The 15,443-nt window shown below is 44.6% G+C and overlaps 1 protein-coding gene across 1 annotated transcript in view; it reads left to right on the forward strand.

Annotated features, from left to right (window-relative positions):
• The window catches only part of ryr2a (ryanodine receptor 2a (cardiac)), a 471,729-nt gene that overhangs the window by 431,291 nt on the left and 24,995 nt on the right, over positions 1-15,443 (forward strand). Inside the window, exons 97-98 of the mRNA XM_067988444.1 lie at positions 1,415-1,457; positions 2,625-2,758. Of these exons, the coding sequence (XP_067844545.1) occupies positions 1,415-1,457; positions 2,625-2,758 (177 nt within the window). The remainder of the gene's footprint in view (positions 1-1,414; positions 1,458-2,624; positions 2,759-15,443) is intronic.

Consider the following 15,443-nt stretch of genomic DNA (forward strand, 5'->3'; position numbering starts at 1 on the left):
AGGAAGATGGCAGTGGTTGTTGGAGGCCAATCATCTCAGCCCCAGGGCATTGCTGCAGGGGTTCCTCAGGGCGGTGTCCTAGGCCCAACCATTTCAGCTGCCTCATCAATGACCTTCCCGCCATCATAAGGTCAGAAATGGGGATGTTCGCTGATGATTGCACAGTGTTCAGTTCCATTCGCAACCCCTCAAATAATGAAGCAGTCTGAGCCTGCATGCAGCAAGACCTGGACAACATCCAAGCTTGGGCTGATAAGTGGCAAGTAACATTCGCGCCAGACAAGCGCCAGGCAATGACCATCTCCAACAAGAGAGAGTCTAACTACCTCCCCTTGATATTCAACGGCATTACCATCGCCGAATCCCCCACCATCAACATTCTGGGGGTCACCATTGACCAGAAACTTAACTGGACCAGCCACATAAATACTGTGGCTACAAGAGCAGGTCAGAGGCTGGGTATTCTGCGGCGAGTGACTCACCTCCTGACTCCCCAAAGCCTTTCCACCGTCTACAAGGCACAAGTCAGGAGTGTGATGGAATACTCTCCACTTGTTTGGATAAGTGCAGCTCCAACAACACTCAAGAAGCTCGACACCATCCAGGACAAAGCTGCCCGCTTGATTGGCACCCCATTCATCACCCTAAACATTCACTCCCTTCACCACCGGCGCACAGTGGCTGCAGTGTGTACCATCCACAGGATGCACTCCAGCAACTCACCAAGGCTTCTTCGATAGCACCTCCCAAACCCGTGACCTCTACCACCTAGAAGGACAAGAGCAGCAGGTACATGGGAACAACACCACCTGCACGTTCCCCTCCAAGTCACACACCATCCCGACTTGGAAATATATCGCCGTTCCTTCATCGTCGCTGGGTCAAAATCCTGGAACTCCCTTCCTAACAGCACTGTGGGAGAACCTTCACCACACGGACTGCAGCGGTTCAAGAAGGCGGCTCACCACCACCTTCTCAAGGGCAATTAGGGATGGGCAATAAATGCTGGCCTTGTCAGCGACGCCCACATCCCATGAACGAATTTTTAAAAAATCACATGAACGAATTTTTTAAAAATTCTCTTTATCTTGGTACGTGGTCATTTAATCCTTAATTAAAGGCTTTAAAAGTTTTCTTCCACAGACAGTAAACTGTAATTACCCAGATTAGCTCTGTCTCCCTTTTTAATTGGCCTCTCTCCAGTTCTCTGGCACACATCCACACCTCCAGGTGCTCCTGAAGTCTTCCCTTTTAAATGCTAATAAAGGTCCAAAGCAAAATCGCATTCTGTTTCAGCCTCCCCTGGCGGTGCCTGGATTGGCCTGGGCCAACATCGGACCAGGAAATTCAGCCCCTTTATGGTGCAAGAGACCCAGGAGATGTGATTGATATTAACTCTGTCCTCCTCTTTCAGATCCTTCCCTTATAACTACTGGGACAAGTTTGTGAAGAGAAAGGTAAAGAGCAAGTTCAAACTTAAGTTTACTGTGATTTTCTTTCATTCTGCACACAATGGGGTAGATTTTCACTTTTGGGCAGCCGACTGGCGGAGTGCGCTGGTCCCGCCCATTCCGCCGGCGAAGAGGCCCCCATCATTTTGAGGCTCAGTAGGCGAGCTGCAGGGTGCCAAACAGGCATCTCAAAGCAACTCGCCAGAATGAAGCCTGAAAATCAGGCCGGAGCTGCTATCAGCAAGGTAAGTTGTGAGGGAGACGGGGTCCCAGGGCGGCAGCTGCCCAGATTATTCCTGCTCCTCTAGGGCCCACAAAAATAATTGAACACTTGCCTTTGGCGGGCCTTTTCTGTTCCATGGCGCATGGAACTGATAGGAGCCTGCACGGCTCAGACTCCGACCAGTTCCTAACTAAAATGGCAATTGGGGTCCTATTTATGTCGCAGGACCCCGATTTCCACATTAAAAAGGTCCAATCGCATGAATCAGAAGGACACTTTGGACACCCGGCAGTAGGCCCCTTTTAAAATGGAGCTGGCCACATCGCCGATGTTAATGGGATGGTAAGGCGACTGACCCTATTTTGAAGCTGTTGCCACCCTGTTAACACCAGACGAAGGCATTCAAAATCGACCCCATTGATCCTTATATGGCTGTTTACTCACTGCTAATTTGAAATTGATGAACATCCAATATGTCAGTTCATTCAAAGAATATTAGTTTCAAAATCATTTATTTCAACTTTATAACTTTCAAGGTATTGTTTGATGAAAAAGATTGAAACCAAGTAAGTTCAGCTGATAGTAACTTTAAGATGGAAATTACTGTCAACAGTATTATCATAGGACGCTTAACAAGCATCTATTTCTTTGCTGTGCTACTTAACAGAGGTGTTAAACTGAATTATTTTAAACAAATTAAGGCCTCTGTCAAAATAACAGGGAGGGAAAATTGATACGAGCGCATTCAGCATTCGTACAGTAATGTCACTTCTTTCTTCAAATGCATCTACATTGAGGCCAATGACTTCAGATGCAACATAATACTGCATTTAATATGTGTTTTTGAAAATGTTCTACCGCTGAACAATCTATCTTCTTTAAACCTTTCATCTCATTGTTTCATCTAACGCTACAATCCTTGGATAACAGTTTATCTTGTCTTCCTGCAGGTTATGGATAAGTATGGAGAATTCTATGGAAGAGATCGGATCAGTGAACTTTTGGGAATGGATAAAGCTGCTTTAGATTTCAGTGATGCGCAAGAGAAGAAGAAACCCAAGAAAGAGAACTCCTTCTCTGCAGTGTGGGTATTATTTACATCTAGCCTATGTATTATGATGCAACCGTGCAAGTATAAGGACACATTGATTCATCTAATGTGATCTACTTTCTTGATGTGAGGGGAATTTGGAGGGGAGGAATCGCATTGGAACGTATGTGTTGAGATCCAATTGTAAAGAGGTTTTATAAAACCAAAGCCAACTGAAGGCCACAAGGGTCGTGATTTGTATTATGTTATTGAAAGGGAAACTGCCATGTTTTCCATTGGCACCATAATCAATCTACATATGTTTCTGCTGTTCTGTTAGAAAATGAGTTTCTTAACAGGTACATGAACTAGGTGATGTTGACAGCTGCAGTGTATTTAAGCTAGCTTAATGCCATTTATGTTCTGGAGGTGTGGGGAATGCATTGTGTAATCGGGATCCTTTTGGCCACAAGAGAGACTTCATTGGGATCAGTAAGTGAGATGCTTTTAAGCAAAGATGTAAGATTATTCAGGCAGCAGGATAATGACTCAGCACAGCTGGAGAGAAAGGGCTTTGCAAGGTAGTAAAAAGACACCATGTATGGTTTGTTCTGTGTCCTGTCACACTGGTGCCTCCTTTCCATGGGTAGCGGTGCTAAATGTGTTGTTCTTTGCAATTAATGTCTCTTGATGCATTTGTGCACAGCCAACTGATTGATTTGGCATATGTCACCAGTTGTTTCTTGGAAGGATCCAGTAGTGTAAAAGTTTCATTTAATAGTGACCTTGACAGCAATGGGATGGGCTATCCATGCAGTAGAAGTTATCTATGGGTCAGCCTCAAGGAGATGGCATAACTTTGTGATAGCATCCCTTATGATGGCAAGGTGGCAAAGATTGATCTCCTCTGACTTGGCCTGATACAGCTGTCCGGGTCAGTACATGACCATTCTTGGGTAAGGAGGATGTGTACATAACACCAGAGAAGCATCGCACTTGCCTTTGTTGCACCCTCATGAACTGATATACCTTCTCTTAATTTGAGACTGCAGTTGGAATTCTTAAAGAAATTCCTGTTCTGCCCACTTTGCTTGCTGCAAGCAGAATAACAGCTGGAAGCAAGGGCGTTGTGGGGAAAAGGAGTTGTAAATTAAGTTCTTGTAATGAAAATAAATCAGGCCTAAACAGTACCCCCAAAAAGTAATTCCCCAATGGAAATTCAGATCAAACCAGGTAAAAAGGCAAAAAAAAAGTAAACTAAAAGTGCTACTCAGCATTAAGATGCCAACTCCTAAAGGCCAGGCCATCCAGACCTGTTCTATAGGGACGAGCAGCACTTTGGAAGAGCAGGCCTCTCCCAAACTATGAGATACTGCATGGGACCAATTCCCATGCATGTGCATGTTATTTACAAGTATAATGAGGCTACTTTGGACAGCAACACAGACTCAAAAAAACAATAAACCTTTTTTTTGGTTAAACTTGGAGCACTGTGAATTTGACGTGCACACCTTGTGCCCGATATTACAAACCATGCTCCCAGTCAAAAAACAGAGCCTTGAAAAATTCGCCCTAAGATGCAATGATTCCAGGTAGGATTAAACTTTCTATATTATATGACATAGGGCCGATTCCTTGCTTCCAGTGGAGAGCAACACGCCCAGACATCATATTCTGGGAAATGACAGATGCACAGCCTGTGATTTACCATCTATTATATTGAGGCTTTTACACAATTTGCTTAAGTTGCTTAAAGTGACAGGGTGCACTGCTTAGCTGTTCAACAACTCTGTACTTCCTGCTGGCCAATCAACAGAGAAACATTGGTGTGGAAAGGTATGCAGCAATCTCCATGCTGCAGCATCTGGAACCATATGGTATATTGATTGCACACTACATGAATTCTGAAGGATGAAAGTAGAGAAAAAACAGAAATAAAAAGCTAAACCAGCCTAGAAATGGTGAATTACAAGAAACAATGAATAACTATTTGAAATAATCAATGCAGACTGAGTCAAAGCTGTAACGAGGTAGTCTTTTAAACTAGATTAGCACCTGGTTAATCCTCAACATTTTTTACCTTTCTGTAATAGCTATAATTTTATCAATGTAATAGATGGTAAATCACAGACTGTGCATCTGTAATTTCCAAGAATACGATGTCTGAGCATGTTGCTCCCTGCGGAAACAATGGCTCCGATATTTACAGGGAGGGTGCAGTAGCACGAGGGAAAACCCGGCAAGGCCAGGGACGTGGAGGTCCTGCCGAATTTAACGGCAGGCCCTCATTATAATTTTTTTCTTCCCTTTTCTGCCCAGCAGCCAGCCAAATTGACAGGCTGGGCGGCTGTTAGGCAGGAAAATCAGCGGCAGGCGGGCACGGCCGAGGTCCCTTGGGCACTCCTGCTCCTCCTGGCCCACAAGGAGTGCTGTAAAAGACACTTACCCTTCAGGAACTGGCAGCTCCCATCCTCCTTTTCGCTGCCGAGTTTCCTGAGTCCTGGGAAACCCATGCGGCAACTGTTAAATTTAAATCAGGCTCCCAATTGTACTATGGGAGCCTGATTTAAGTATGTTAATAAGGTGTCCTGCTTCTCGACAGCAGAACACTCACACGACACGAAACCCACCGCCTTCAAAATGACCACAGGCGGTGAATTGGGTACACGTTCCCCGTTTTAAAATTTTCAACCCCTCTCCCGCTCATCGTGGGCTGGGGGCACTATTTTAGTGAGTGAGTGGTTAATCTGTGGAACAGACTCCCTAGGGAGATGGTGGAAGCAGTTAGCATTGATTCATTAAAATGCAAATTAGATTTCTTTCAGAAAATAAAATTTTGGGATACAGTATTTGAGTAATTTGAGACATGACATGTGGTAAGTGCAGCATGCGTGGGAGGAATAGGTGACTTTGGACCTACGGGGCCTGATTTTAGCAGGCCTGCGGGTTTCTGGCGGGTTGGGTTTCGGGAGCGTGGTCTCCGCGCCCGGTGAAATTAGTGGGTTGCCCGCGCGATCGTAGCAGGCAATCCACTAATTGGAATCACTTACCTGCTCCTCCGGGGTCCGCGCTGCTGGTCTGCGCGTCGGGCGGGCTGCGCATGCGCAGTACGATCTGTCAGCTGGAGGCTCTCTAGTTAAAGGGGCAGTCCTCCACTGACAGATGCTGCAACCAATGGAACAAATTACAGCATGGAGCAGCCCAGGGGGAAGGCTGCTCCCAGTTTAATGATGCCTCACCCCAGGTATCATCAGATGGGGTGAGGAGGAGGGGGAGGACACAGATCTTCCACCCGGCGGGCGGGAGGAAGCGGCCTGCCTCTGCCACCAAGAAGGCCTGGCTCGAGGTGGCAGAGAGGGTCACCTGCGCCACCAACATATCGCCCACCTGCATACAGTGCAGGAGGCGCTCCAATGACCGCAGTAGGTCAGCCACAGTGAGAACACGTAATCTTTCCCCTACACTCCGTCTGCCACAACACTGTCCCCACCCCACATCTCCTTCGGCACCGCCAACACTACTCTGTCACATCACCCCTCATACCCACTCAAACCCCATCCTCATCTTACCTGCACCTACTCACCTCGCCAGTACTCACCCCGCCACTAACACGCAACCCAATCCTCATACAATCTCGTGGCTCTATCCCATACTCACCCTCTCGTGCATCTCCCTCACGGCCAGCCTCACTCAACCTGCCACCACCTGTGCTGCAGCCACAGGGCATGCATCACATATGTGCATTAGGCAGCGTAAGGCAAACGTGTCGTGAGCATGAAGGGGATGCACAAGGGTGTCTGAGGGTTTGCGATGGGTGTTACCTATATTGAATTTCAGAGCAACAAACATCACACATTATATTGGCACCACCACTGCCATGTCTGCGCGAATCCTGTCTGTTGTGTCCAATAATGCCCGCTCCTGGGTATCACTATGAGGACCCACCACTGATGCCACCCATTGTGTTACTGCAGAGTAGGTGCAGGTGTATTTGCAGGGCTCTTCCACGCAGACGACTGAGAGACATCGGTGGTGTACCCAGCTGCACCCTGGAAGGATGCGGAGGAGAAGTTGTGGAGGGCAGCGATGACTTTGGCAGCGACAGGTAAGCACTTGGTGCTGGGGCCAGCCAGGAGCAGCTCGGCATGAAAGAGCCTGCAGATCTCCACGACTACATGTCGAGTGAATCTGCGCCTCCGTGTGCACTGCTGCTCGGAGAGGTCCGGGGAGCTGCGCCTCGGTCTGTGGACCCTGTGGCGAGGGTAGTGCCCTCTGCGACGCGTCTCTCTCTGCGGTAGCCCTCCCTCCTGCTGTACAGGTGGATGTGTCACAGCACTCTGTTGTGGAGCTCCACGTGTCAGAGGTGGACGGCGTGGATGGCGAGGCTGGTGATGCTGTTCGCCCTCCGAGGGGGTCATGACTGCAGCTATGGCGACCCCCATCCGCAATATGTACATCTGAGGGGGTCCGCAAGGTAGGCACATGTCTCCGGACCCCGGGGTGAGTGCGCAGGTTGGTGACTTTGACCGTCCGGAGGGGGGTGGTGGAGGCCACACTTTGTCCCAAGTGACAGAGCGGCCTCCTGCAATGGGTGAGGGTCTTCCCCCCCCCCCCCCCCCCCACCTGTCAAATGGACCTTTGCAGCTGCCACAGGCTGACGGCTGCAACACGTCCAGTTCAACTAGGACTGTTTCCCCCAATGTGTGAAACAGTCCCATGTTTCCCCAAAATCACACACAGTCCCTTAATCAGGTCAGTTAATGACCTGAACAAGCAAAATAAATAACCTCAAGTGGCATCCCACTGGCTTTAATTGCCTGCGGGATTCCCACCAGCGGGGGCCACGCACGCACCCCCGCACGTCATTGGGGAACCCGGAAGTGAGCGGGATCGTGGCGCGATCCGGTCACGTGCCTGGATATCGGGATTTTTGGGGCCCCCCCCCCCCCGCTGGAAACCCACAGGAAACCCGACGGTAAAATCGAGCCCATGGTTTCCAAAGCTCTCCACCACTGGGGTTTTCTTTATGTCACAGAAAGATTGATTGCTATGGTTAGTCAGCAACTCCGTTATCAACGTATCATGCGACTACCAGGGTGGTAAAAGGCGAACTACATGGATCTTGGTCTTTTTTTCATCTAGCAATTCCTGTATTCCTATACCAAAGTTCATGTTCTGCAAAGTACCCAGGGTATTAAATAGTCAATGATTAATGGTTGGTATAGGACAATACCCCAATGGTTTAGCACATTCTACTTCCTTGTTGTTGGCTATGTTTCAAAAGCTACTCTGCTTTCTGCTGCGAATGTCATTCTAAATATTAATAGCTTACTCTGTACTTCCATCTCTGCTATCATTACCATTGAGGCAGACTCTATGGAAGGACTGCGACATGTGATCAGCTAGAGACTGGGATTTGTGCAGAGGAAAGTTCTGCAATCACAGCAGGGAAAAAAAAATGAGTATTAGCCGTTATAAAAGTGATGAGAATGTCACTTGCGAGCTCCGCGAAGGAACAGAGGTCACCACAGGTCCGTCCTTTGTTTGACAGAAAAGAATAAAACAAAAGAAGAGGTTTACTTTCCAGGCAAGGCAGATGTTAATATAATTTTATTGAACTGACGACTCACAAGGAACTTCGTGCATTAATTAACTCCCAGAGTGAGCCTAATGAGGGACATATTGTTACACTTGTTTGCATGGCATTACGTAGCACATTTGAAATGATGTACTTTGATATGAATGTTCATAGAAATTTTCAGTTGTCTGAACTCTGCTACAGTAAAAGATCATAGAATCATCGAATCTTACAGCACAGAAGGAGGTTCATTGTGCCTGTGCCGGCTCTTTGAAAGAGCTATCCAATTAGTCCCACTCCCCTGCTCTTTCTCCCCTTCAAGTATTTATCCAATTCCCTTTTGAAAGTTACTATTGAATCTGCTTCCGCCACCCTTTTAGGTGGTGCATTCCAATTCATAACTACTTGCTGCATAAAAAAAATTCTCCTCATGTCACTTCTGGTTCTTTTGTCAATCATCTTAAATTGGTGTCCTCTGGTTATCTAGGACCCTCCTGCCAGTGGAAACAGTTTATCTTTATTTACTCTGTCAAAACCCTTCATGAATTTGAACGCCTCTGTTAAATTATGCATCAGATCTTTCTTGTTATCATGCTTGTTTTCAGATAACAGGTACAATATTGACCATTTTAACACTAATGAATTTATTAACAACAGTTGTTCTCTCCCTGTCCTTCCTGGTGTTTCACCATGAATCTCATCATAAAATAAAAATCAGCTTTAGATTCTACAGCTTTGTAAGTGGCTTTAGGATATTATGGAAGTAACTGGTGATCCAAAGTCGTTCATATCAGTAGTAATGGTGATATTACTAAGTGCAGAGAAGTTTGAATTAACTAGCTATTATAGTCCAGAGTCCAAGATTTTAGCCACCCATTTGCCCTGAAGCCCATAGCCAAAGACCTGATGTTGCAGAGTTCAAAAACCTGGAGGAACAAACCTCTGGATTGTTTCCTGATTGCAATAGAGAAAGATGAGAAGTGCCAGTTCAGTTTTGGATTCAAAAGTGAAAGTTTTTCAAATTCATAGTGCCAACTCTACTTAACAAATCTTCCTGCAAGTTGTCAATCAAACACAGTTGGGCCCTGCAAACTTGGCTTCCTATTTCTTATACCTTCTTTCGAAGTCCATTGCTTTGGGATTGGAGCGAGCATGACTAAGTTAAGCATTTTGGAACATCTTTGCCGCCTTCTTTGTCTTTAAGTTGTCTACATACGAGCTTCATGCTGAGACGACTATTAAATTGATGTAGAACCTTTTATGCCTCTATTTAAAACGTTGTAGAACCTTTCATGCCTCTATTCACATCGTTCACCTGACGAAGGAGGAAGCCTCCGAAAGCTTGTGAATTTAAAATAAAATTGCTGGACTATAACTTGGTGTTGTAAAATTGTTTACAATTGTCAACCCCAGTCCATCACCGGCATCTCCACATCACGCCTCTATTTAAGGCATTTCTTCATGAAGAATAAACTATTAATTTTTTATCCCAAGCGATTAAATTTGAAATACTCCTTTGCCATTTCTATGTATTAAAATCTCAACATTTACCTTGATTGTGTGCTATATTATTGTTTCTCATATACCCTTTACAATCTTTCTAGGTTGTCACATCTTGATGAGTCTAAAATACATAAGAAATATAAAAGAGGAGCATCATTTTAATGTTTCTTTTAAAATATGAGAATGAAAAATGTATCTTCTTCAATTATTTGCTATAATTTTATACTGAAGACGTTGCTCATTTTGGGAGTTGCATCGTGAATGATATTTATTTTGCAAACTTTTGCAGTTCGAGCTTCCCCCATTGTACTGAGACCAGATATGCACTTTCACTGACAAGATATGGAATATTGCTTGACAATGGGACTATGACTGCTGCTGGCAAAATCCAATTAAATTGTTACGAGAAGCTGTGCTCATTTAAATTAATGGCCCTTTTATGTTCATGATTTGTTTGGCTCAGTATTAAAGCTGGATGCTAACTCTGGATACTTTTGAACTTTGCTCAGTCGGTCCTTCAAAGCTTATTTGACTCCCTGATTTCATTCAGTCTAACATTTGGATTTAACTCATTTAAAATGTTAGATTGGCAACTGCAATATATGATTGTGTGATTCTTATTCAGCCATGTAGAAATCAATTCATTTACTAAGGGCTTTGTTCTAATTTAGGTTGACCCCCTTGCATGTGCCCAAAGCACGTGATGATATCTAACAATGAGCAATGACCGGAGAACCAACATTATTAAACTGAAGCTGGTCCAAACTCTTGATGGCTTGCTGCAGTATTAACTCCTTTAACTCAGTCCCAAAATATGACAACTCTGCAAGCACAGAATTTCCTGTGTGTATCCCCATTATCTCTTACAGGAACTGTGTATTTGCACAGATTAGTGAATGTAAAACATCAGACCATGCTACATAGTTGCAATTCTGCTCCCTTGATGCTGTGCAAGAAATTGTAACTTTGCAATGACTTTTGAAGATTTGAAGCCATTACTCCCTCTTACAATTTATAAAGTATGGTAGAGAATTTCAGAAACTAGATCTTAGTTAAAAGGTTGACATGACAGCTTGTATATTTCAGCAACAGAGATCCTTTGGGCCGCGTAGCGCCCGTTTTGTAGGCGCTACGCGGACACCTAATCTCCGAAAATGCCGTCCGAGATGCACGCGCACACTTCTGCCATGGCGTGCGCAGGACGCCATATTGGTAAATGTGCTCCTCTGTTCCTGCAGACAGAAAGGGGGAGGGGAATTCTCACTCCTGAAGATACATAGTCACTCGCTCATACCTTCCCAAGCACTAACACAGAGATTAGCACTTCGGTTGGTGTAGGTAATGGGTTCGAAGGGTCTGCACGGAGCGATTCATGTATCACTAATGAGCAGGAACAGGTACAAGTGGAAAGGACAGGCTAGGAAAGGAATTCCGGAGGAAAGCTTAGGTCCAGCAACTGCTAACTGGATTGGTCAGCATCCCAGGGGTGTTGCGCACGTGTCAGAGATTATGTAGGAATCTGCTACCAACCTCTGTGTGGTTCTGGCACATGACATCAACACTCTGCAGTCAAACATGAAGTGTGTGGTTATGACAATGGAGGTAGTTGCGATCTCCCTAAGAGTCTTTGGCACCAGTAATAGCATCTCTCAAGGATGCTTATACTGGCGTCATGCAGGCTCTGGGCTCAACTATCTCCTCCAGACTTCGACAGGCTGGGAGATTGACTGGATAGGGGCTTCAGCCAGAATGCGGATCTTTCAAAGTTTGCCATCCCGCAGATCAGTGGGAGTGCTGACCTGCAGTCTGAGCACCAGTTGTGCAATGGGAATGCAATATTTTACCATCTCTCAGGATGAGAGCACATCAGGACCCTCACAACCCCCTCAATCAATGCCCGCTGATGTGCCAGAAAGCCAGCTGAGCCAGGCTTCCACGGCAGCCACTGTGGTGCTGCGGTCTTCATTCCAGCCCTGTTAGCCCTGAGCTCCTAGAGACTGTTGACCACAAGCAAGTCAAGAGCCCTCATTTGAGCCACAGCAGCCTTCCACTTCCTTAGCTGAAGCCACTGGGCGAGTATCTTGCAGGAGTAGGAAAGCGATCATTTAAGAAAGGCACTAGAAGCTGGCAGCTGGGTGATAATTCTTTTGATGGCATTTGTGTATAATCATAAACTGTTTTGAGTGCAGAAAGTTCCTGTAGTAGGTGAGAGAGATGTTGGACATGACTGTTGATGTGAGGGGGTGGACAGGGATTGTTCGGCTGCAGTGCTATTCATGGAGCTGTTACCGAACAGCTCTGGCTGCGGGCTGGTGTCAGAACCTCCTCATGCTTACTGATGTTTGTCTAGCCACTACAAGCAAAAGAACAATGAATCTGCATCCAAAAATGACTGTGAACTAACAGCAAGATGTCTGCCAAACATTTACAGCAATGTAAATGAGAGCCGGCAAGTGCTCCTTTAAGAAGCACTAGAATTGGCCACCTCCTGCCCTGTACCACCCGTGTTTTGTGGGTGAGGTTTAGGAAGTAGCAGTGGCAGCACTGAGTCAGTTAAAGATGATTTTTGAACCCTGTATACGTCAAAGGACCCTTATTTTAATTACACTCCCACCAGTATCGAGCAGGTGTGCTGGCCACCTAAATCAAGCCCCCCCCCCCACCCCAAGATGGGCCTCTGGCATTCCTGATACCATCCTATTTACACAAAAAAACAGGGTGGTGGGCCTCAATATCTTTTCAGTGAAGTTAGATGATTGCGTCATCAGAATGATAACCATTTGAAAATATGCCAGTAGCGGAAATGACTTCGCATCTCCCTTACCATGCCTTATGAAATAAAAGAATGTTTGGGACCTTTGAATTATAATTTTTATTAAATTAAGTATTTCCAATTCTCTAGGACTTTTTTCAATAGTTATAAGCAGATTGCTTTGCTCTTGCAAGTGACACCATTCTGAGCGCAATAAAAACAAATGCTTACCAATGTGGCTGACAGCTGTAGACCTAATATGGGTAGGGTTCATGGAAAGTAGGGTTTTTTGCCCGTCAAATTATTGCAAATCTGTTAAATCATGCAGATTTTATTATAAACAAATAGTAAAAGTTTGTTATAAAGATTTCCTTTCAAAACAAAACAATTGAAATATTGTTACTTAATGACCCTTAAAATTCATTCCAAAAAGTGTAGATGCACATGTATGTGAATCATCAGGCATTTTGTCTTTAAGGAATGCATGATTATGTTTTTACTTTAAGGATCTTGCAGTTGTGATTTTCATTATTGCACAAATATTTTTGTCACTAGCATGTCTTGGTTCTTTCCTTTATAATTTGTGCTTAGGATGTGGGTAACGCTGGCAAGGCCACACTAACCATCGCTAAATCCCTCACCATCAACATCCTGGGCGTTACCATTGACCAGAAACTTAACTGGACCAGCCACATAAATACTGTGGCTACAAGAGCAGGTCAGAGGCTGGGTATGCTGTGGCGAGTGACTCACCTCCTGACTCCCCAAAGCCTTTCCACCATCTACAAGGCACAAGTCAGGAGTGTGATGGAATACTCTCCACTTGCCTGGTTGAGTGCAGCTCCAACAACACTCAAGAAGCTCGACATCATCCAGGACAAAGCAGCCCACTTGATTGGGATCCCATTGACCACCCTAAACATTCACTCCCTTCACGACCGGCGCACCGTGGCTGCAGTGTGTACCATCTACAGGATGCACTGCATCAATTAGCCAAGGCTTCTTCGACAGCACCTCCCAAACCTGCGACCTCTACCACCTAGAAGGACAAGGGCAGCAGGCACATGGGAACAACACCACCACCTGTATGTTCCCCTCCAAGTCACACACCATCCTGACTTGGAAATATATCGTCGTTCCTTCATCATCACTGGGTTAAAATCCTGGAACTCCCTTCCTAACAGCACTGTTGGAGAACCTTCACCACACGGACTGCAGCGGTTCAAGAAGGCGGCTCACCACCACCTTCTCAAGTGCAATTAGGGATGGGCAATAAATGCTGGCCTTGCCAGCGACGCCAACATTCCATGAACAAATTTTTTTTTTAAAACTGTCCCTCCCTAGTAGCCCTGAGAAGGGGGTGGTGGCTTTCTTCTTGAGTAACAATTGTTTTACAACTGAGTGACTTGCTACGCCACTTCAGAGGATGTTAAAAGTCAGCCACATAGTATTCGACTGGAGTTTCTCCCTCCTTGAAGGACATCAGTGAACTAGTTGGGTTTTTATGACAATCCAACAGCTTTCATGATCATTATTTTTTCCTGATTTCAATGCATAAATTAACCAATTTATTGTATTCAATTTCACAACTTTGAGCTAACCTGGGTTCAGTTTGGCAGTCACTCATGAAGATGTCTATATTAACAATAGTAACGAAAGTCACAAAGAGAATACGGTCAGAATTTGGAATGGTTAATTCTGAAATGCACACTAACCTTATTACTTAATTTAAATGGCCCAGTGCTTAACCACTCAATTCCAAGGCATAACATGGAGATCGCACAAAGTGATTTGAGTAACATACTCATACAATTGATTGAGAGAGAGGAAGCATTGCAATCTGACACTTGAAGAACTGGCTTGTGATTGAGACCAACAGCTGATTGCAGCATTAGGAATGCTCTGAATTACAAGTGATCACCATAGCTGAACATGCATTGACAGTGAGGCTTCTTAGATGAAGGTACCAGAGAGTAGCTAATCTGCTAGCAACTGGTCTGCTGCATAACAATCTTAGAATAGCAGCTAAATTAAGAGTTTTGTGTTTAGCAGCAAAGATCGGATTATCTGACCTGTCAAGTCTCATCAGCAGTGAGACTTACTTATTATCCTTTAAGAATGTAGCCTACTTTGATGCATTTCATTCTGAAAAAGAAATTGGCATTATAGCCTAGATTTTACCGTTGCAATATTAGTGTGTAAATGCTTAATATGTTCGTATGACATCTTTTGTCTGTTTTGACAAAGCAATTATAATGCCTCTCTTAAAATAGTGTTAAGTACTCATGTTAATATCGCAAGCAGTCATTTCTGGCTTATATGTTTGAATGGTTGTGCAATTTTAATCACCTTTTTCCATAAATCTCACTCTTAACATTTCCTTTATGTTGATAGTTCTGGATTGCTGTTTTAACTAAACAATAGTCTCTGAAAATTAGCCACTACTAACAGGTGATACCATGTAAAAGATAGTCAATAAACTGGGCAAGAGAGGCAATTAACTGAAATGTAGATTCCTGTATAAATAGAATTGGTACAATCACTTAAAAATTGTGGTCATATGTCATTTATTTGATGTCCAAAACAACACTTCTGTTCATTAAATGCTGTGTGGTTTGAACAGCCCCTCAGTATATGTGTTCCTCATAGTGTTACCGAATTCCATAAAGAACAAACAGCTGTGACAGAGACACGAGAGACAGCTGAGTTTACAGGGAATAGTCCAGTAATGTCATTTATGGCCCACAGAAAACTTGTATGTTGTAATTGTCGCTTTGTTTGTAGATCTGTGAGATGCTAGGATTTGGGGCTCTGAACAATGACTGGATTTAATTATATTCCAGAATAGTATTCATATTGGGACAAAATGTTTTGTATTTAACTATGGAAAACATAGTTGGGCCGAT

The sequence above is a fragment of the Heptranchias perlo genome, chromosome 8 (assembly GCF_035084215.1).
Source record: "Heptranchias perlo isolate sHepPer1 chromosome 8, sHepPer1.hap1, whole genome shotgun sequence".
Taxonomy (NCBI): Eukaryota; Metazoa; Chordata; class Chondrichthyes; order Hexanchiformes; family Hexanchidae; genus Heptranchias; species Heptranchias perlo.